The sequence below is a fragment of the Channa argus genome, chromosome 18 (assembly GCF_033026475.1).
Source record: "Channa argus isolate prfri chromosome 18, Channa argus male v1.0, whole genome shotgun sequence".
In the NCBI taxonomy this organism is placed as follows: Eukaryota; Metazoa; Chordata; class Actinopteri; order Anabantiformes; family Channidae; genus Channa; species Channa argus.
This window is the reverse complement of record NC_090214.1, coordinates 2,607,977-2,631,195: the sequence shown is the minus strand read 5'-3', so window position 1 is coordinate 2,631,195 and position 23,219 is coordinate 2,607,977. Positions and strand designations below refer to the sequence as shown.

At 39.8% G+C, this 23,219-nt stretch overlaps 1 protein-coding gene across 5 annotated transcripts in view; it reads left to right on the top strand.

Moving 5' to 3' along the window:
- Positions 1-570: 570 nt before the first annotated feature.
- grk3 (G protein-coupled receptor kinase 3) overlaps positions 571-23,219 on the top strand; it is a 60,791-nt gene continuing 38,142 nt past the window's right edge. The window contains exons 1-3 of one of the 5 annotated variants that reach the window (XM_067483294.1): positions 572-1,166; positions 1,814-2,744; positions 15,416-15,492. In XM_067483294.1, the coding sequence (XP_067339395.1) occupies positions 2,632-2,744; positions 15,416-15,492 (190 nt within the window). In that variant the 5' untranslated portion in view covers positions 572-1,166; positions 1,814-2,631. Of the gene's footprint in view, positions 2,745-15,415; positions 15,493-23,219 lie in introns of all 5 variants that reach the window. The other 4 variants (XM_067483295.1, XM_067483293.1, XM_067483296.1 and 1 more) reach the window with 4 other exon arrangements.

Below are 23,219 nucleotides of genomic sequence, written 5' to 3'. Positions count from 1 at the left end.
GCCTTTATCCATTGCAGAGCATTAGCAGCATTACCGCTGCTGGCCAGGAAACGGCACTGCGTCTCCACCAAGACCACACACCAAGCTCAGCAGGGGCCCTGCTACAGAAAACCATTTAGTGTGGTGTGATTTTAATTGTCAGCCGCGGCTGCTTCGTGACTATTTCGATTCAATGTGGAAAGCATTTCATACTGACACATGATGGAGGGGAGGGGCGGTTTAAATGCTAAATGTTGTGCAGCAGGACTGTAGCTTTCACTTATCCACTTCAAATGAGCCTAAATGTGTCTTTCTTTATCTTGCAAACCCATCTCTGGGACATTTCTTGTATACAGGCTGGTCGATGCTTTTCCCAGAAGGCCACTGATAATAATGGTCCGAGACTGGGAAAAGGGAAATCATCTTTTTTTTGTAATAAAATTAGCTAAATGTGTAAGTCTGGCTGTTGTTTATCTCCAAATAAACAATATGAAATCATCTTTTTTTTTAAAAAAGGCGAAAATGCCCCTCTGTTGACACCCAGTGTGCTCCAGCTCCGGCCACCAACCGCCCGCTCCGTGTTTTGCAAGCGTCTCCCCGCCGCAGTGGGAGGAAGTTGGACCACAATGTGAGCAGTGCCACTGTGCTAGCAGCAAACCCTGAAAAAATACATCGAGGGGGGACTTGAAGTGAAACATGTGCCATAATAGAGCCGGAAAACGAACAGCTTAATCGAGAAGAGCGGATAAAAAACGCTTGGCACGCGGCACACGGAAGGAAGTGGACGGACACTTGGTCGAGCTGCTTAACCGGTAGTGGGCACTCTCAGCACGGATAGCCTGGTCGGCAGTAGTCGCTCGGAGCTGGCACGACGACCCGCTCGGCTCCCGTTTTATTTGAGGTGTCTGCCCCGGGGCTCGTTACCACTGTTGTTTTAGACCTTCCGCGTTACCACGGGCGGTTGAAAGTCGTTCGAAAGTCACAGGATAAGTTGACCGCAGGTTTACAGCGAAGAGGAACAGTTATCGGTGAACGAGGCAGCAAACTACCGCTGTGCAGCCGACCTCCGTCTCCCAGCAGCGCTGCCTCCCCTCCTCCACCATCAGCGTCACCGACAGCGCACAGCCAGTAGCCCTGTGCGGGTTCTCCAGGCGAGGAGCCCCCCCCCCAAAAAAAGAAAACTCGGGGTAACTCAACAAGCAGCTATGGATTATTTTGTGCGTTTCAGTCAGTATTTTTAACTCCTTTGCATCCAGTGCTGTAAGACTTCCCCAATAACGTTACTCGCAGCCGTTAGCTTATTAAGCAAATCGCTGCCTGAAATCGAGCCAGTGTTAGCTACTGTTGGTGCCAGTCAGTGCGTGTGTTTGCTACTAGCAACAAGGGCATTTTAATGTATTTTTGTAGACTAAAATAATCCAAACTAGACGCGTAGAGGGACAAATCACGCTGTATCATGTTCGTTAGTTAGCCTACTGGCTAACAGGTTTCGTTTTGTTGCTAGCGTGGCGGCTAACTAGCAGGCGAACCCAAATAACGAGATTGCCAGGAGGCTAAAAGGACTTGGCTTTGGCTGGTGATTAGTTGAGTACAGCCTCCTGCTTGGACTGGATTCGGTGCTAAACCTCTTAATGTGTTTAAACACATCTTTTCGGGTGGCGTTTTTTGGCGATTGACGAGCCGATAAGGAGGAAGAGTTTAGCCTACACAGGAAGCCAGCCAGCAGCAACGACGGCAACATAAACAACGGCGGTGTGTGGATTTTTAGGGAATGCAAATCATGAACAATCCTGGCTCATGTCTGACTTGTGCTTGTGTGGTTTTATTTGTGCAGATACACGCCTGAGAGATCAGCGTTTTTGATGCACCGGCTGATATGTTAAGGACGACGAACTAGCAATCTGATGGTCTACGTTTCAGTCTGTCGCCCAGTGTCCTCCCTTCTGAGTTTCCCTTTTCTCGATCTCGCTGCTTGTTTGAAACCAGTAGGACCAACTACAGGTTTAACTACTGTTGCCGAGGCACATTTTTTTTTTAACTGCCACTAAAACCAGAGCCGTTTTCGACAGCTCAGTGTATTCATTTTAGGAAAATCACAATTCCATCTAGAGGACCAGGAAAGTCCCCAGAGACCTGCAGGATTTGACAGTTGTCTTCACATTGAGCATGCGGTGCATCTACCTAGCTGTTTGAGACATATCACATCGCACCAAAGCAGGGAAGTACTGGCCTCTGGACCACATCTCGTCAGTCTTTTGCATTATTCTCCACTCACAATACGCCTGCTAGAAACCTGCATTATTTTTGTTTTTTGCACTAAATGGGATTACAAGGACCGCGATCTTGCGGGCCTAGTGATTGCACAATTCTCAAGTAACCTGTCGCCCAATGTCTTCCTCCTGAATTTCCTTCTTGCTGTCACAATGATGGTAGTTTGAGGCGAAGTGAGCAGCTGGAGACAACGCCACTGTTCCTGTTGATGGTCAGACGCCACGCCGTCCGCTCTGCTGGCCCTGTCACGCACATTGGCCCTTGATGTTGGACATATCTGGTTGAGGACACTGTATTTTTTTTTTTTTTTTTTTAAATCCCCTAAAACAAAACCCATCCCCGATTTTCTTTTAGTTAGTTTGCTCGTCCCAGGGTCGAAAGATGGCGGACCTCGAAGCAGTACTCGCCGATGTCAGTTATTTGATGGCGATGGAGAAGAGCAAATCTACACCCGCGGCCCGGGCGAGTAAGAAAATCATCCTCCCTGAGCCCAGGTAACCACGTTCACAAAATGCTTTTACGTTGTGCTGTGGCTCAAGCTTTGTGTTATTTTGTCTGTCATGTGGACGAATCTTTCGTGCACGCTAAAATGCAGCCATATAGGGAGATGGAGGCGTGCTTCCTCTCAAACCTGTGTCTCACTGTAGATGTGGAGGGAAATATTACTGTAGATTTCTGCAAACATGCTACAATTCAGTGGCTTCATGTAGTCGCTCCGTATGCTTTCTTGTTAAACCTTTATCCTACGTAGAAGGTTCACAGAATTAGATATATGATGCAGGGTATTTGTCAATTTTTCCAAACAACACAAAGTGTGATTGATGTCCTTTCTCTGCTAACTGCGTGCCAAAATGTTCTCTCAAATGTGCTTAATTTGTTTGCAGGTTTGCTTGACTGACAATCTGATTTATAAATGTGTTGTGCAGCACATTTATGTGGGCTGCTGAGTCTCGTGTGTATGCTGCTGAATGCACTGTAAGCCTTTTGATGCAGCTGCACTGTCAGTATGTGCAGCTCTTGAGCTAAACCCACCGCTCATCCATGCTGTTTTGCAAGCACCCACTACGAATGGGTCATCTTAGACACTACAGCGGAAATCTTGATTTGAATAATACACTCCCCCCCCCCCCCACACACACACACACACACACACTCACAACATCTACACATAATTACGCATCCTTTTGTCCTTGGTTTGCAGCTCACAAGTGGTTTGAAGGATGTGTCTTTTAGACAAGGTTTTGGGCTTGTAGCATGCAACACGATTGAAGAGGATGTGGTTAAAATTTGGCTATTGAGATAGTTGCCTTTCATGTGAGGTTTGTAAATTTGGGTTTAATCAAATGATAACCACTGTGGGAGCAGAAGCTCTGCGTAGAACAGCTCTGAGCTGGCAGTTGGCACTTTGTCAGATTTATTTTAAGTTCACCATGTTTACAATTATTTCTTTGTACTTCACATGGATTAGTCACAGACGGAAAGTGTAGATTCTCGTGTAAACCTGTAGTGGCTGTACATGGGTATTTTACATTGAGGATCTGGATTAAACAACTATTGTTAACTAAAAGTGTTTTTGGAGGTCGGCTTTTTTTTATTTAGGCTACTAAATGATTCTACTTGGCAACCAATAAAACAATCAATAATTTAAACAGGGTCAGGATATTGTTTTATATAAAATTAAATGTGCCAGCTCATATGAACTATCATTTGTATATCAGCCTTTAGAAAGAAAGAACAGAATACATAAACATATCTCATTTATCCATGGATCTGTCATAGAACGCTTAAATGCCCGGCCCTCCTAGCAGGTTACATTAAAGAACATAATTCACTTCCATTGCTTGAGCAAAACTGCTCACATGGTTTGTTGTGAATTCTATTCTCTAGAAGTTGTAACTGCTGATCAAATTTCTGAACTGATAAGTCAACATTAAGTGGCAGTTTAATATCAGACAGTTGTCTATATAACAAGATTCTTTTATAACCGATACATATTTTGACTTTTGATCTATAACAATATTCCCAGTGAGACCTTCCCATCAGGTGATTAAAAGTACATAGCTATGGAGATTTTAGCCCATATGCTTCACATTATATTATCGTTACTGCAGACTATTTGTGAATGGTTTATAAGCTGATAAATGTTGGTTTCCTTCCTTCGGCTGGTGTCGGTTTCGATTCACATCAGCATGGTATTAAAATTAACTTGCCTGCATGAGAATGTCAGGCTATTAGAGTGAACATTTTGTCGCATACATTTTTGTCTGAAAAAGTTGTTAATGAAGCGTAACGACTCATTTGCAGCACGGCCCTACACGCCCAGAGTTACCCTACATTAGCCGCTACTCTGTCTCGTGTAGAGATGCACAAACTGGCGGTGTGCAAAAAAGAGGCCAACTGGATGATTTGACCAAATTCTAGTAAGATGTTTATGGGTCACTAGTGACAGTTGTTTTAATTTTGGCTGTGGTACCTGGTCTGTTGCTCTAAATGACTAGCATTGCCACTTGGGGATCTTTAGGGAAAGGTTTGAAGCTAATGCCTGTACGCTTAACCATTTGCTCTAAAACATGTGCAGCTTGTTCCTTCAGATCTGCTTACACTGCTACCAACAAACAAAAAGCTGTATACTTGCTAAAAACTTCACATGTATAACTTTTTACACAAGATGTCCACTAATACGATTAAGAAGCAAACTACAAAGTTTCACAGACCCTTTTTAAACCTACCTTGCATCAGTATTTGGGATTAAAAGTTGGGTTCTTGCTGAACTATTGCTTTAAAGTGCTGACACACCCTTTACTGGGAAATTACCAGAATTTCGGTAGTCGGTACCACTGACGTTCCGCAATTCTCCATACTAAATTTGATGCCACAGCAAAAATAAATTAGTTACACTGAAGTCAATGACCCACTTCTATAAAAAGACAGCTTTGAGGAATAGTTTGTGCTATATAGTTGTCTGTATTATTTTTAGCTTTCACTTTAATATTGATAATCATATGGACTTCAAATCTCTAACTGATGTCGTACATGACCCAAAAACCAGTCCAGGTTGACTCTACGTGATAATTTACCATAATGAATTAGAATCTTAGCTTATTAAAATTAAACGTTTTGAGTACCCTGATTACCTGAACAAGTTTTCACATGAAACAAAGACCTTGGTTAATTGTGCTGTAACTCTTCATTAATGTGCGTCACACCAGATTTCTGTGGTTTTTAATACAGATGTGACTGAGTATACTACTGACACCCGACCACATACATATACATACGTCTATGCACGTTTCTAAATTAACACCTAGTCAGTGTTACTATTCCTTCTCTTGGTTTATGGAAGGCAGTTGCAGATGGGCAGATACTGAACCTCCAAAGCTTTTTTTAATTCCACATTTGTTTAATGGACTGTTCCTGTGCCTATTTTAAATAAAGACAATTGCGATTGTAGCATCTGAAGCTTCAAAACGGGCTCTATGCAGTTTTGAACGTTTTGCAGAGAAGAGAGAATAATTGTATGGCCATGTATTAGAAAGACATAATCAGAAGTATAGGAATCCAGCAATAGCATCATTTTATTATTTTCCTATTAAAAAGCATTGGCTCATTTCTAATGGCACATAAATGTCAAAGTTCACTCTTGCAATAAGGTCTATGCCAAAGCACCTCCAGAAGTTTCTGTGTTAGTCTTTAGCACAACAAAGTCCCTCCCACGGTAACTGTACATTTAGTTCACGATGCACAAGTGAAATTTAATGGATTTTAATGTACAAATTTGTATATGCAAATGACCAGGTGTCACTGGTTTGCTCAGTTAGTTTTTTTTAGTGTCTTTAAACAATGGGCAAGTGCCCATAAGAACTCTGAAACTGGTTTTACTTGCTAGGATCAGTTATCCTGTCTATGCCTTTAGGAGATCTCTCCAGATGCGGCTTAAGTATGTGAGAGGGGGGCTGACTGTCCTCCCTCGGCGTCAAATGTTTTTAGTTTTAATTCTTATAAAGTTTGTCTGAAGAATAAATACAGTTTCAGCCTTTTTAAAAGTAGTCACAATACGTGGACATCTTCAAAAGTTGCTTATTTTAGTACAGAAGTCTCTCTTTTTGTTTTTCTCCCTGTGGAGTGTGACAGGGAATCACCATGCAAGGAAACCCAAAGAGGGAATTTCACACCACAACCTTTACTGTAAAAGATAACCCAGCCTCATATTAGTTCTAGATATGGATTTCAATACATTGTACTTTCAAAATCTTGGCCCTAATCGGTTCCATTGTGAGGGCTTTAGGAAATGATCGTTCACTGCCATTTTAAACAGGAGCAGCATGAAAAATATTTTCCCGGCGTTTACGTGGGCATCGGACTGTTGTTTTAGGCCTTTCCTTAAAAGGATAAGGTGATTTTACTCTAAACTACTAAAGATTAACCAAAACTAACAATGTGTTGGCCCATGTCTCAATACTGTCTGACATCCCTCTCTGCTCCCAAGTGCTTTAAATGAAGTTTTTGACTCACCAGTTTCTTGAAATAGCCGGTCGCTGTAGCTTTAAACAAACAAGATGAAATATTGCATTTGTTGAGGACTGTTTTAAGCAGCAAATTAATCCATGTTTGGTGCTTTCTGCGAATTGCTGGCAGCAGACCGCTGTATGTGGGATTGAGTCAAAATAAACTATACTGTGTGTGTTGATGGTGATGAGAGAACATGTCAGCCTGTGTAACCGTGTGGCCCATTTGTTGGTTTGTTTGTTTCTTTCTAATTTCCAAATGAAACGAGTCATTCATGGCTGTACACAACAGTGGTATAGAGTGTTGTTGCCAGCAGGTGGCTAAATAAGACTACAGAGTTTGTTGGAGGAAAACATCATCACGCTGAATACGGAGACTCGACTGCCTCGTTTAGTTCGTACTTGCAATCATTAGCTGTATATTAGCTAAAGGCTGTTGTAGAAGAAATCCAATTCCAAGTTGGAAGCTTCGTGGTGGTCATGTTTAAATTATGTGGCTGCAGTGTTTCTTTATAACTCAACAGTGGCTTTTTACGTCTGGCAATTGTATTCAGGGTTCAGAAATATAAAAAAGCATGTAAATAACAAAATGCCTTCTCATTACAGACCGTGTTTTCTGAAATAATCCAGGCCTGGGTTGGCCTATAAAATAAGTCCGCACAATGGCCGTCTGTTGGAGTGGAATGAAAGCTGTCCTCCACGTACAGTGTAAAGTTGTAAAGTCATTACTACTAAGTTTAATCTGTGTGTTTGTACCCGTAAATCAAGATCAGCTTGTACGGCTGTGTGGCCGTATGCCATAGTAATTGAGGTCCCTGCTCCTAATTTGATGTTCAATGGAGAATCCAGGTTGTGAAACACTGATGCTAAAAAATTAATCCCAGGATTGGCAACCATGAGCCACTGAGGTGTTATCAAAGTAGGGTTACATGCCACCTAAAGACCAAATGGCCATTTCACTGATTGACAGCGCGTTAACCAGAGAGGAGGTGGTAAGCTATGGGATCACCTCATAATATTGGAATCTACACCAACATAACTAAAACCATAAAGGGAGTCCTCAGCTTCATCACCTAAAGGTGTTGTCGATGCGAAAAAAACACAGCAAGCACAATGTACTGCTTTTGTGACTTTGCTTTATTAAGCGATTTTATGTCAGATATGAGCTTTATTATTTATTGCCCACTCTGTTGCTGTAGCTGCAGAGATAAAAGCCTCGGTTAATGGACTATTACACTGCCGTTGAGTACATCAGTCAGCACAGCAAGACTCGCGCTAATATGAAAATTAAGCAAATTTTTATATTATTATGAGTAATAATAATGACCTAACCACCGCCGTGGCTGTTAAATCATTCTTACAATGCTGCGTTCAGCATCAGTGGATGAAATTATTAACATATGTTGTTTCTGTAGGGTGGTATCCAGCATATCATGCCTGAGTGCTTTAGATGGCTCGGTGGAATCACTTTCATTTGGAATCGATTTGTAAAAGATCTGAGAATAATGTGAACAATATAAGAGACAAGTTGGAGGAAGAAGGAAGTATATGGAGGGTTTATGTTAAAGTAATACCAGAAAATATGCGAACATGGCTCTTGGACTGTAGAGTTTTTATCTAAGCTGACACATTTATATGCACTGTTTAGCAGAAGCAGTTGTACACGTCTGAAGCTTTCAGCCATGTGTGTGTCTGTGTGGGAGGTGGGTGGGGGGGCCGTTAAATGTGGCACTTTGGAGATAGCATGGTCCTGCCACATTCTCGGAGGGCCAAAGCTGTGTCCTCTGGCAGAGAGGTGAGATTTTGACAGCAACACTGGAGGCAGTTGAGATGAGATAGGCATGAAGAAAGGCGACTTTACTGCCTGCTGTTACAGACAAACCCACACAAGATAAGACTTAACCAAATTATCCTGAAAGTAAAGGTACATGTGAAAAAACGGAGTCTCAGAAGTGCAAGGACGGAGCCAGAGTCTGCCTTTGCAATATTGACCCCCTTGAAAAGACAAGCTGGTTCCAGGCAGTCGTTGCCACAAAATGAAGGGCATAATCAGAGCCTGTAGCATTAGCTATCATCAGTAACATCAATTTAAAGTGCAAAATAAAACTGTGGGCTTTAACAGACTATAGTAAACATGCTTTGCAAGTTGGTGTAGTCTGTTAGAAATGAAGCTCCTCTGATCCATTTGTATATTTAAAAAAAAATAGCAATGCATTGTATGTTTTTTCTTCATAAATGTGTTACTTGGGAAAGCAGTGCTAGCGTTCCATTTTTAGCAGACTGTGTGCGTCGTTTTCCAGGCTAACTAACAGCAGCTGAATACTGACTTGTCGCTAACACTGGGGTATAGTAAACAATAGTTAAATCAACTGTTCTGTAGAGTTTATAGGGAATTTCTTGTTTATAAGCGCAGTAAAAGCGACACGAGCCAGTACAGAGCCTCGTACGGTGGGCCTGTCTCCTGCCTCCTACTTTTCTAATTTTACCTGGCTAAAATGTACTTGTAAGTGCATCACGTTGGTGTTTCAGCTCACGAAAGATTTGTGGAGTTGCAGAACAGTAGTTTGGAATGTCAGTCTGTGGCAACATAGTTAACATTATCTAACCTTAGCCATGCTAATAAAAGAAAATTTTAGCTCCGTAGCCAAGTGCATCTGAGAGTACTGAGGAATATTTTTTATTGGCACAGTTAAACCCTCATTTTCCTCTGTGTTTTATAAAACGTAATCAGATTAATATAAATTATCATGTTAATTTTTATATTAAGATTTTTTTTTTTATGAGAGTTATGCTTATGGCCTCCTTGGATGACGCAAAGAACATGCAAGTTGACCTCCTCCAGTCTTGAGTCATCATCTCTTAATCTCCCACCTCTCTTGTCCTTTTGCACTGATTTGTCAGTACTAAACAACTTGTTTTTAGACAATTTTTTATTTTAGCAGAACTTGCTGCAACAGTGATCAGTAAATTTATTGCAATGTTAGTGTTGGGGGAATTTATCTTATCCTGCGATAAGCATCAAATTAGTCATCACAATAATGTAATGGCAGCAGATTTTGAGCTCCCTTTTAATTCTATTTCGTCTCGAGCGAAAGCATTATTGCAACAAAGGCAACGTGTAGAGAGCGGAGGTTTTAAGAGATCATTTCATTGTCCAACTTTCCATTGTGGCAGTGACTTTATGAAAAGCCAGTGATCAATTTTCTGCAATTGCATAATCTGGCAAATGCGTTTCCGGCATTTAACACGCAGTGGGAGATTGTCTGAGTGCGAAGCATTCTCACAGGAGAAACTCTGCTTGATTTCAGTGTGGAGTCAGCAAGCACAGGTGGCACAACATGATAGAAAACTTTGGCTGTGTTTTGTTTACAGCACATCCAAGCTGTGCATTTACAAAAAAAAAAAGAAAAAAGAAGGAGCTCTTGCTCGACTACAACGGCACATGATGTCGGGAGTGTTCTCACATACACCCCTCTGGAGAATGTCAGGATCCGAGTGCATGTGTGAAAGGGGCTTAAGCAAACTTCTTTCTGTGAATTTAGGGAAAATAAATGATCCGCTGTGGCGACCCTGAACTCACGGGTTAAGCCGAAAGGACAAAAAAAAAAAACTGCTTGTGCAACATTTATTCAGTTTCCTTTAGGTGGCTCTGCCGACACCCCTTAAATCCTGCACTTTCAGTCAGACACCTAGCAGTAGCCAGAAGGACAGGTTTCAAAGTTAAACTAGTTTTTCTGGTAAAGAGTGTAAATAGCTGAAATAAGTGTTCTTCCCTGCTGCTCAGCTCACATTGGCATCACCACAAGTGGACTGCGCTCGCTGAAGAGACACTGACACTGCTTATTGCCCTGACACAGTGTGATCTCCACAGAGGTGAAAATCAGTGAAGTAATGATCAAAGATTAGGTTTCTCGAAAATACATTTTAACAAGCCACAGTGGGAACACTTGGTACTTTGTGATATGTTATCAACACAGTTTAATTACATGCCCACATACTGTTAGACAAATGTCACAGACATCCTGTTAATATGTTAAATATTTACACATCTGCACACTTCCTGTAACGTGAACACAATACAGTGGTGTGGAGACTGGCAGCTCACTAAAACTGGGCATTTGCAAGTTTACATGAACCGTCATCTGTTGGTTTTGAAAACTCTTATAAAGAAGAAAAAAGGTAAAAAAACAAAAACAAAAGAGAAGAAATAAGAGATGATAAGCTAACCTACTTTGGATAGTTTGACTGCACATACCCTGACCTTTTACTGCTACCCTAAAACCTACTCATCTGATACCTCATTTCTGTGGTGCTTACACAAACACACCCACACACAAAAAATACAAATTAAATATATATAAGTGTGTGTGCATGTGAAACCTTGATCACTCAAATGTGTGGTGTATACAATCGTATTTTTGAGGTTTGCACTGCAGCAAAGCAACACATGATTATAATGATTAAAACTGATTAGGTTTTTAGCTGTTGTTCTGTAAAACACCGGAAAAGAATGTCTGTCACAATTTTCTAGAGTCAAGGTGTTGTCACTTTATTTTTTCTTTTTTTTTGTCATATCAGCAGGGCAAATGTTCTTGCTTGAGAAGTGACTCTGATCATTTTGTGATTATCAAGAGAATTGCCAGCTAATATTTTGTCGATCAACCAATGGATAAATCCTCAATTGTTGCCACTCTAATGCGCTGCCGTGCTGTTAATCTTATGTCTCCCTGAACATCCTTAAGTCAGATAACATTGGAAGAATCTCCCATTACCAAGCACTGCTTTGTCATCACTTCAATAGCTGTTGGGCGCTTTAAAAGAAGGTCACCTAGGAGACTGTAAGAGCTAGAGCTTTTGGCTTGTTATCATGCTGTTCATTTTGTGTTTGAGGTAGACACATTCTGATCAAAAAAACTGGTTCATTATGGAGCAGATGTAATGGAGGGAAAATAATGTGATTGCAGCCAAAAGGAACGTGCAGTGCGGGCTTTAATAGAGCCGTTTGTATCCAGCTACACATTAGGCATCCAACAGCTACTAGCAAAGAAACAACAATGCTGGCACAGGACTTGTTGCAGCTCACTGTTAGGAATGTAATGTCTTACCCAAGGATGCTTCAGAATGTTTTCTATTTCCTAACTTCCCCACTACAGTTCCCCTACAGACGCTCCCAGTGCTGCCAGCCCTTTGCCCTAGCTCCCCCTATTTTCCATCCTTCTACATTGGATGAGCTTCTGCTAGATTTTCCTAGTTGTCCACTAGTTTTAATCAATACAGGTATCTCTGCAGCACGGTGATCCAAATGTTGCTGGCCAGATGCTCCCATTCCTTTTAAATTATCTCTTCAAATGAGGGTTAGGATTGAATGACTTTGCCCTGAATTAGGGCTGGGCAATATATTGAATGATTTAGATTCATTTGAATTTTTGCTTTCTTGTAAAAGCATGTAAAAAATGCCTAAATCAAAAAATGGAGATAATTACTTGCTCTGCTGTCATTGAACAACAGCACCAGCATGAGCTACAACAGTAATGTCAGCTGTCTCTTGTTTCCTTGGAGACATTTGCATGTACTGGAATGCATTATGGGAAGAGGTGGTTCCAGTTTTGGACACCATATTTAAAATGAATGACGTGGCCAAAACATTAGAAACACTTCTTAGAATGAACTCCCGAATAATTCCTCTACCCACTTTGGCTTCAATAATAAACGCATAGTAGAATTATCACCTTTCTAAATGTTTCAACATAAAAACTGAGAAATTATAATCTTGTAAAAGTACAATTCATGGCATAACCGCTGTATTGAATTGCATTAATTTGCACAGGTGGTCATAATGTTATGTGCGATTGGTGTATGTGGGCTTTTTTAGTTAAGCTGGAGTAACAGCATCTGCAACAGGTGAAGACAACAAAAGGAAACTGAAGAAAGCGACTGATGTTGCCTCAGTGATAATGGAAATGTCAGACATCACAGCTTCTCTTTCTGTCGCATGTCTCTTTGCATTGACTACAGATTAAAAGAGACACCTTGTCACTGTAGAAGCCATAGCGTTAGCCATCGTGTTAGCACTCATTACTGTGCTGTCACATTCAGGGTTCACATTCAAAAGACAGAGTGTAGCTCACCTGTGCTTTGGAAGCATTTATAGCCCATTATGCAAAAAACATAACAAAAAAAAAAAAAAAAGGAACAGCCTTTCCCGTGACATTTTTATTAATATTGCAGACTTTGGCCTAGTTTCTGGGGAGCAGCATACAGTTTTATAAATGTATTTTGAATCAGGAGGAATCAAGAGATGTATCGGCACATGCAGAGCAACACAGCCAGGTAGTTATATTAGGCTTGTTCATGTTTTGTTTTAAGCTCTTATACCCAGAAAAATCAAATCAAATAGTGAATCACCTGGAAAAGAGAAAAAACACAAACAGAAAATAAAATAAGATTTTATATATTGCCCACCCCTTTTCTAAATCCAAGCTCATTCTCTGGCTGACATATCGGGCTGTGGTTCTGGGCAGCTTCTAGGTGAACGTGTGATAAAGGCTTTCCTGTTGCTTTCAGTGAAGCCGTCCTTAAATAATGGTTAAAAAATGTTTTTCTGAACTAAAGCATGGAATGTTTCAGCGTTCTGCTGAAGGCCAGTAGCACATGTCGCACTAAACACTTGTTCTTCGATAAATAAGCCTTTTCTAAATGGACTCCGGTCTAAAACATACTGCATGCAGTGATAGACCAGCTAGCACGGACGGAATGGGCTGAAAACTTTAACAGGGTTCCAATGTGCATTTGCATTTACAGTGTAACTCATAGTCTGTGGTTGTAGCCTCTACAGCTGGTGCAGACGTAGATGCAGCTCCTCACACCTGAACAAAGGCTCAGTGATGATCTTCTTTTCAGGACAATCGGACAAATACGGGGACTCAATGATCTCTTGTGGGCGCACAATAATATCTTGGGTGTCAACTGTTGGAGGGATAATTGTGTACAGAGTGTAGGACTGTTTTCATATTATGGTGATGTGTGAGCCCGTTTTTAACACTCTATGCACTTTGCTAAAGATTACCAGCATTCATTCTGTCACTCAAACTGCATTGTCACAGCAGGAGTCTGCCTTTTTTTTTTCTCTTATGCTCTGGTTAGGTCAACTGCTACCGCAAGGTAATAGTGATGTACAAAGCTGCTGTTGTTACTGACTGTGGTGTGCTTTAGTAGGAATGCAACGAAAACCGTGCGCCACAAGGTCTGTTTACCATCCAGTATAACAAGGCATTGTTTATAGAAAGAGAAGTTGCTGATGAGATTTAAAATGTTACTTTGAAGTGCTTCTGTGCTGCATCTGTACTGCTCCATTTGGCTGAACATAGCTTAAACAACCTGTGGTAAACCAGTTATTTTAATGCTCGTGCTTTATCTAGTGCCATCACTCACAGTTGTCTGTACAGCAAACACTGTAATTTAAATGACTGCTGATTTTCTCACCACCCATTCATATGCTATCAGAAACCTTTGTGTCCTTGTCCCATCCCCCCCCCCCCCCCCCCTTTTTTTTTTTAAGTTTTTTAATAAGCCATGTGTTTAACAGTAAACACTACCAGTGGCCCTGATGTGGTGTGGTTTCATACAAATAATTCAGAGTCAGCTGCTAATGATTCAGTGTAGCAGGCAAACAGCCTCCTCTAAAAGAGGAAGTGTTTACTTCCTAGGTTGTTGTTCCTTTAGCTGCGGCTGCAGCTTAAATGCAGCATCCACTGTTTGTTCCCACTCTCCTTTTAGAAATGTGTGCGACGTAGCCCAAATTATTTTTATATTACCTAGCTGGACTAACTTGCATTAACAATGTTACTGTGTGTAGGTTGAAGAATTGGCCAGTTCTGCTCACTGATTAACTGTGAAGCAACCTATTATCATGGCATGTATTTCGTGAGGTAACATCTGTAATGCACAAGCACCTAAAGCTCAATTCACAAGCGCTATATAGTCTCCATTTACTTCCATTGCCTCTGTAACTTGACCAATATGACTCTCATCAGAGTGCTGATCAGCAATTACACACACATTCTTCAGGAAATATTCTTTACTATTTTTTTGCTACATTTTTCTTTGGACTTGGCCCTAGTAGCAAAATATATTTATGACTAAGTAGTTTGTCATCTGTACTAACTGCATGAGCAAACTAGGGGGAAAAGAGCAAACACTATCAAAATATAAACACACGAGACTTTATAACATTGCCATAAGGGAGCAGAGCTTCTCCGTGCTTGCACATGCTCGGTATGATCCTACAAAGGGGGTTGTAGGTGAAGCCTGGACTCTTTTCTTTTTGTTTATGTGGGAGGCTGCTGTCGTGTTAATAGGCCCTGTGGAGGGGGTGCTAATTGATTCATTCTCCCGACTCTCCGTCTCATTAACGCCTGCTCCCAGGGTAGCATGTATCTCTCCAGGTTCCACCGCAGCCTCCCATGTGTCACACTCCCCTCCCTGCTGTTTGACTCTCTCAAAGGACAGGTGGCAGGGAGGCTCCCAAACTAAGGCTTGGATCACAGACGGAGGAGGACAGGACTGACAGTTATTGTTTTATCTGGCTAAGTGAAGAAGACCAAGGCTGAATAAACTAGTAAGGATATTAATCTGCTTCTCTCCCCCCTTTGTGTTTACAGTATTCGCAGTGTGATGCAGAAGTACCTTGAGGAGAGAGATGAACTGACATTTGACAAAATTTTCAACCAGAGAATTGGTAAGTTTTTACATTTTAAAGAAACACTCAAAAGAACTAGATGAAATGATGTAGACAGTATTTTTTTTTTTTTATTAGGCCTCTAGAGGCAGGACAAGGCCACGGATAGCTACATATAACGGTTGTTGAGAGTTGTTTAACTTGATTCACACGTGCACTGTACCTGTGAGCTGTTGATGATGTGCTCTCGATTAACACAGAACTCCAGCCATATTTCATTGTAATGAGGCAAATAAAGTTTGCTTAAGGAAACATTTGCAACTGATTAAGGCTGTGAGATTAGGTTGAAAGTAAAGTCTCATCAGTTTTGGCTTTTTGAGGCTGATACTGGTGACTATAATCAAGATAAATAAAGGAATTGAATCATGCACAATTTGAACAAGAAAGGCTTTATCTGTGATATCTATGATAAACTTGTATGTCAAAAAATAGTGAGCAAACTTGAGAGTTGTTCATTTTGTATTTGGTTACTGTTTCCAAAATCAGCAACGGATGTATTATAGACAGTAGCTATTGTTACATACTTTGACTTGAGACCTTAGTCAGTACTACTGCAATAAAGGTTATGTTCTGAATGTCATTTACATTTTGGCTCCAGGTCGATACAATAATTAAATTAATTTATCAATTAATATAACACGTGTTGTATGGAATATTTTGTCTTTGCTCGGGTTACCACTTTGGTCTTGACTGAAATATGTCAACAGCTACTGGACAGATGCCTGGTAGTGCCTTGAGAATGTCTCCTACTCACTTTGGCAAATACTACTAGCTGGCTTACAAGTTCTTAAGTGACATGCTTACTACTGGATGATTTGCTATGATAATTGGTCCACACACTCATACATATCAAGGAAGCAGGCTTCTCATATTTAGCTAAGACTGACTGCCGATTTTGCCAATTTGACAATCAGCGCCATCTGCTCATTATAGCAGCTGGAGCTAATAACATTAATGCCAGAAAGCCAAAATGAAAAATGGCTGTTGGTTAGTTTTGCGCTCTGCTGACTGGTGGTTGCTCTCGACCTGTGGTTCTTAATGGCGTGAGGAAGCAGTCGGTAAGTTTTGCTGGTAAATATAATGTAGCCTGTAGCTTTTATGTACAGCAGATGCATTTATTCAACCTTCATACTTTCGCTCTGTCCTATCTGCAGATTGTTGCTGCCAATCGAAATTGTAGTGTTTCTGCTCTTTCAGTCTCCACTCAAATGTCATTTTTTTTTTAATTAAAAATTGAGAAGTTGAAGCCAAAATAATTCAATAAACCAAATCCAGATTTCCAAAACGACGAGTACATTGCTTCTTTAATGCCAGCGCTGCAGCTCTGTGTAGCAACGTCCATAGAAATTACAGTTATCACATTGATCGCTTGTGGCCAGAGGTAAGGTGTTAAGTCTGTTATTGGAATTACTGTGTTCTTCCAGTACTGTGTTGATTCTGACATAAAAGCCACAGGTCAGAAACTCATCGCTGTAATAAATAATTCTGCTAAAAAAAGCCAATGACAAAATGTATGTATTTGTTGCTTAGCCACACAGCACCAATTGTATAATGCTTGATGCATACAATGTCCCACATTAGGATTTCTAAATTAAAAGGAAACTGTATTGGTAGGTCCTGTTGTTTTATACGGGCACCCAGCATCACATCTCAATGTAAAGTTACATGTGATTGTAAGGCGGCTTTGTTTGCTTTTAGTGTGACTGCTGTTTATGTAGAGTCATGTTTCCTGCTTCCTACTGGCCTCCAGTCGGTACTGGCTCCTCTGAGCTTTTTGATTCGAAGCAGATTGGCTGTGTTCCAGTAGTTGTGGCGTACCAGGAGACCACAGCCGCCCTCCAGGCTTCTACTAGGTTTACTTACTGTTCTAGGTCTCTGCTCCCTCTGAGAATAGACTGTTAATTTTCCCTGTCTCCTTCTCTTTGTCTTCAGCTCTCACTCCCTCTGTCACACTTGCTGTCTTCATTACCTTCTGTCTGCTATGTTCAGTGTCATCACCTTATTCCTTCTATTTTCCACTCTGAAACCACACATGCCCATACTAGACACATTGTGGAACCCATCACACTTACCCATCCAATAATTTAGCCACACTTCCCAGGTGACCTTTTTCTAGAATGGGTTTACTATACCTCTGAATTTATAGGACGAAAAATTGATTAGTTGAAGGCAGAATAGTAACTGCTATGTATTGTGTGAGGAGTTGATGTGAGGAAAAAGAATATTAATATCATTACTAGTCATTTTTCTATCAAATGTTTGGATTTTCAATCTACTCCAGTTTGACAATTTGCTGTCTGTTGTTCTTTTTTATCTTTGTGTTTTAGACTCTTGGCCACACAAAACGTCTGAAGCTGTAAAGAGCATTTTTATCTTCTACTTTACAGACTAAAGAGACACATTATTTAAAATGTGTTAAATACTTCTAATACAATTCTCACAAAGCAACAGGAAATATGCAACTATGAAACATTCAGTAATATCAGCAAGTATATTTTGATAATTGTTTTATTATGAATGTATTATTGTCGTCTTTTTAAATAATTGTTATTATATGTAAATTGCATCCCTTTAGTTTACTTTAGGCTCAAGGAAATGGTGAAATGCATTTCATAGACTTTTATTTATTGAAGAAAAAGGTGAAGATATCAAATAACTTTGAAAATAATCCTTAGTTGCTCCGCAAAATATAACTGAGCCAAATAACCAAGAGGTTATTGTGCAGCCTTCAAGGGGAGTAAAAATGCAGCTGCAACGGTGAATATTTTATCACTTTTCTATAGAACATTATGTAAACAAAAACTCTGAACTGATTGACTCCACTGCTACTATCCTCTGTAATACTGTGACCACACCAATACCTGGTTCTGCTGTTTGCACTCATCACTCTGCTTATCTGACTGTCTCTCTTTCTTCCTGTCTCTTGATTGCTGCTGGTGGTCATTAGTCCAGCTCTCAGGTCTCATTAAGTTGTCTCCCAGAAAGCACTTGTTACTGAACCAGTCAATGTGCTTTGTGCCTGCGGGAAATTTAGAATCCAGGTAATGAACAAACAGTCATCCCTCGCTTAATTCCCTTAATGTAATTCTCAGATTGGTCCCCATTAATGTAAATGTTTATTACACGGAGCAGAGCAAGTTTTAATTTTTGCCTCAGTGGGTGATTTATCTGGTGCCACTAATTGTGTCATTATTAGATGATCTGACTCTGGAACAGGTTTGAAGAGCTGCTCACCACAAGCTGCTTTAACTGGAATATTTTATATGGATATCCATTTACTAGTGAGTGGAATGTATTTTGTGCTGCGATTCCCAAGCACGGCTTGGGGAAATAGTTGTGAGGCCAGAAGCTTGATAGAGCACCTGTGCTGTATACATTTGAATGGCAAATCTTTGACTTTGCAAGTTTAAGAGATAACTGACCAACACACTCATGCTTAGCACCTTGTAGTCCGTATCATTTAAAGCTGTACAAACAGTAACTGTAAAACCAAACCCTAAGGGCTTATGATTAAATAACTAAAAACCAATTATTCCCATTAAAACAAGTGTAAATGCGTTTGTCTGATATTAGGTAACACTCTAAGCATTTTAGAGTTAATAAAATCTATTGTTTCAGCAGTTTTATTTGCATTTACATAACATTTCCAAGGCACACATTTAAATTTTTCAACAGAACCGAGACTCGTTCATGCTTTAATAATCAGTCTGCTTCTGTTATTGCTCTGCCCTTCAACTCATTTCAAAATGCTACAGCCCTGGTTTTGATTCTGACAAAATTAAGCTGCCTTTGTCAGCTGGAGTATTTTCTTTCAAAAATAAAATATTTTTCTTTTAACAGAAAAAGACGATTATTTTACATTTTACTGTTTTCTCTAATTCCATCCGCAAAATAAAGCTTAGTTTTGCCACAACTGAAAAGTAAAAGTCAGGATTATTAGTCGCGTTATTGTGGGAGACTAGTCAACACATAATCTGAGGGAGTCTGAGCTGTAATTTTTAAAGGAATCTGTAAAAATACATTTATCCTGTGTTCCAGCTTTACTTGTGTTTGATGGCCCTCACAATGGACCAGTTCTAGCTCTTTATTGGTCATTCATTTAATTTGTCAGTCCTTTTCAGTCTTTTGCTTTTCATTAGAAGTCGATTTTAATCAACTGTTCTGCTCGGCTTTGAGTTTGCTTTTAATTTCAGTACTCTTTAACATGATTTGTCCTTGAGCTCAACAATCCTTGTTGACTGTTTTGATGACCAAGGTCGGGAAGTAGAAACTGCACTGCTGCTGGAATGTTTATCCTCAAGGGTGATAACCAGTCACTTAGTTACTTTAAAGAACGTTTTTGTAACATAAAGTGTAATATTTTATACATAACGGTGGATAAAAACAATATATAAGTGGCCCTTTAAAACAGATTTATGTGTGACCCGGCTATTGTTTCATTTAAAAAATTTTTTAAAAATAAAAACCATCTGAAGAATGCCCTCCTTTGTCTTTGGCACTCCCTGGACTCTGCTGTCCAGTGTCCCGAGGGGGTGACAGTCAGTGGCTTGGCCTTGTTACAAAGCCAAAGAAACATGTGTTGAGGAGATCTTACCTGTCATTTCATCTGCTGCTTTGCTTTTCTTTTGCCTGGTTGTAAGTGGATTTTTTTTCTTGTGACGTCCATGGGCAAGGCAAAATCAGGGTCAGGCATGATGAGCATTATGTAACATTCTGTACACACTAAATATAGCAGGCATACTGGCCATTATTTTAACTTGAATACTTTATTTTATTTTTTTTATTTTTTCCACATATAAGGTTTTCTACAATACATTTTGCATTGAGACCTGTAGCCAGTTTAGTAACACATGCAGCCTTGTTTGTTTCCTGCTATTGTTTTTCTTCTCAGGCTGTGTTCGTAAATGAAAGGACTTGGACTGCAGAGATTATTCCTGAGAGAGACTTCAGTTTCTTCAAGTGTATGTCCGTGACAAATAATCATTTGTCATTGGCTGGAAAACATGCATTCTTTTACACACACACTCCCATTGGAAAAAATGGCCACTTCAATATATTGTATAATAAAACTTTAAGCCACACTTATTCATACTTCAATATAAACATTTCAAAAGTGACACAAGTCACTTTAAAATAATTAGAATGGACTCCGTTTTAGTTGTTTGGCTTTTTTGCCCATCGACCACAGAGTTGGCGATTCATGGCCCAACTCACCCGTACCATATGTCGAAGTGTCCCTGGGCAGGACAACCCCAGCCACTGAGGTTGTGCAGGCCAATGCACTCTGTGCACTGGATCCAAGCCCGGTGAAGTTGTGGAGGGTTACTTAAGGCTAGATATCCAGCATACAAACCTTTGCCAAATCAACATGTTGATCACCCGATAAGCTGTGGAGACAATGAACAACAAAACAATACGGACAACAAAATAGGAAGAAAATATTTTTGCTTTATTTCAGAGATAATTACATATATATATATATATATATATATATATATATATATATATATATATATATATATATATATATATATATATATATATATATATATATATATATATATATATATATATATATATATATATATATATATATATATATATATATATATATATATATATATATATATATATATATATATATATATATATATATATATATATATATATATACATATATATATATATATATATATATATATATATATATATATATATATATATATACACACATATATATATATATATATATATATATATATATACACACATATATATATATATATATATATATACACACACACATATATATATATATATATATATATATACACACACATATATATATATATATATATATATATACACACACACACACACACACACACACACACACACACACACACTGAAAAGCAAATGCCTTGAGATTGATGATAATGTTATGTTCACCCTCAGTTAGTGATATTACAGTACTAGTAGGGTAATAGTCAGTTTTTATTAGTGTTTGTGGCACATTTATGCTCCCTATACCACACTTTTTTCTTGCCTGTTCTGTCACTTTCTATTGCCTTTGCTGAGGCCTAACTAGCAGGTCAAATGGTCCTGAACCTTCGTCTGTACTGTCAGTGAAGGGGAATGTCACTACTTTTAATGTCTGACAGTAAAAAAATACTCTGTCACGCAAGTGAACTGCAGGCCATTAAACTAGAGTTATAGATAGAACTACAGTTCTGTGCATTCTGGGTCATTGCCAGATGTAAAATCTAAACTTTAACATGGCAAAGGATGAAAGTTTAGCGGGTACACAAAGATAACAAACTAATTCAGTCTTACCAATCTTTTAAAAAGCTCTGAAATAAAAATACTTTTGTGTTGGTTGCTTCTGGGTGGCCTTGGTATTACCTTGATAATTCAAACACATCCTTTCTGTAAGGCTGAGCCCAGCAACCTTTGCAGAAAACGAATTTTGGACGGCTTGCACTTGGGTTAGTATTCTTTCAGTCATAACCCAAAGCTCATGACCATAGGTGAGGGTTGGAACATAGACTAATTGGTAAATTGAGCCACAATGGTTTGGTACAACATCCACATTGCTGTTGCACCAATCTGCCTGTCAATCTCACGATCCATTTTACCCTCGCTTGTGAACCCCAAGATACTTGAACTCCTTTAGTTGGGGCAGTGACTCATTTCCAACCCGAAAGGGGCAATTCCCTGGCCGCTTCACACACTGCCATCCTAGTGCGTGCTGAAGGTCACGGCCTGATGAAGCCAACAGAACCACATCATCGGCAAAAAGCAGAGAAAAGATTCTGAGGTCCCTAAACCCGACACTTCCTCTGGTCAACCTTTTTAAAAATGGCGAACAACACCTGGTTTTCCACTTCTGCATGTTCTTCATGTGACACTGAACAGGTGTGTCAATCAGGACAGCCCAACAATGTCAACAATGAGGAGCTCTTTATCTACCTCCGAGACCTCCACCAGTGATATGGAGAAAGCTTCCCACAAGACTTTATAATCTGCCTCCTCTTTAGAGGAGTTCAGGAGCTCCTCAAAGTGTTCCTTCCACCGCCCGACAATACGCCCTGTCCGGGTCATCGATTGTGCCCTGCTAAATACAGCCTAGGCTTAACCCTGCTTTTTGTTTATGAGGTTTCCCTCCCCAGTTATCTTCACCCTCCTATAAACGACAGTAAAAACTGATTTGACATAAATGCAGTTTACTGCCATATGTGACAAAGTTGAAAAGCTAGAAATGGCAAATTCATCCAAAAGCAATTTTATGGAATATTAATATAGTTGCTGATTACCCGTTCGCTGATCCACTAATTGTTTCGGCTCCATGTTAAACTAATAAAGGGTTGGAAGCAGGGAGAGAATCCATATGAAGAGAAAATCACTGACTTTGTTATTGTGTGTTATTTGGATTGCCTCATTCCATCTTTGTTGCTGCACAGCCTTTCCTCTGCATTCATTCTTTTATTTCTTCTTCATTCTTCCCTAATGTCTCCCATCTCTCTCACTCACTCTCGATCTCTCGTCTTTCTCTCACTCTTTGCCTTGGCATTCTCTCTCTCCATCTGTCAGACTTCTGGAATGGATGATGGAGAGTTGTGGGTTGCCTAGCAACTGCAGTTGCCATGGGAACATGACCAGAACTGCTGCATTTGCTTGTCGATGGGGAGAAATGAAATTGATTAAAGGAGGAATAAAGTAGGTGATGT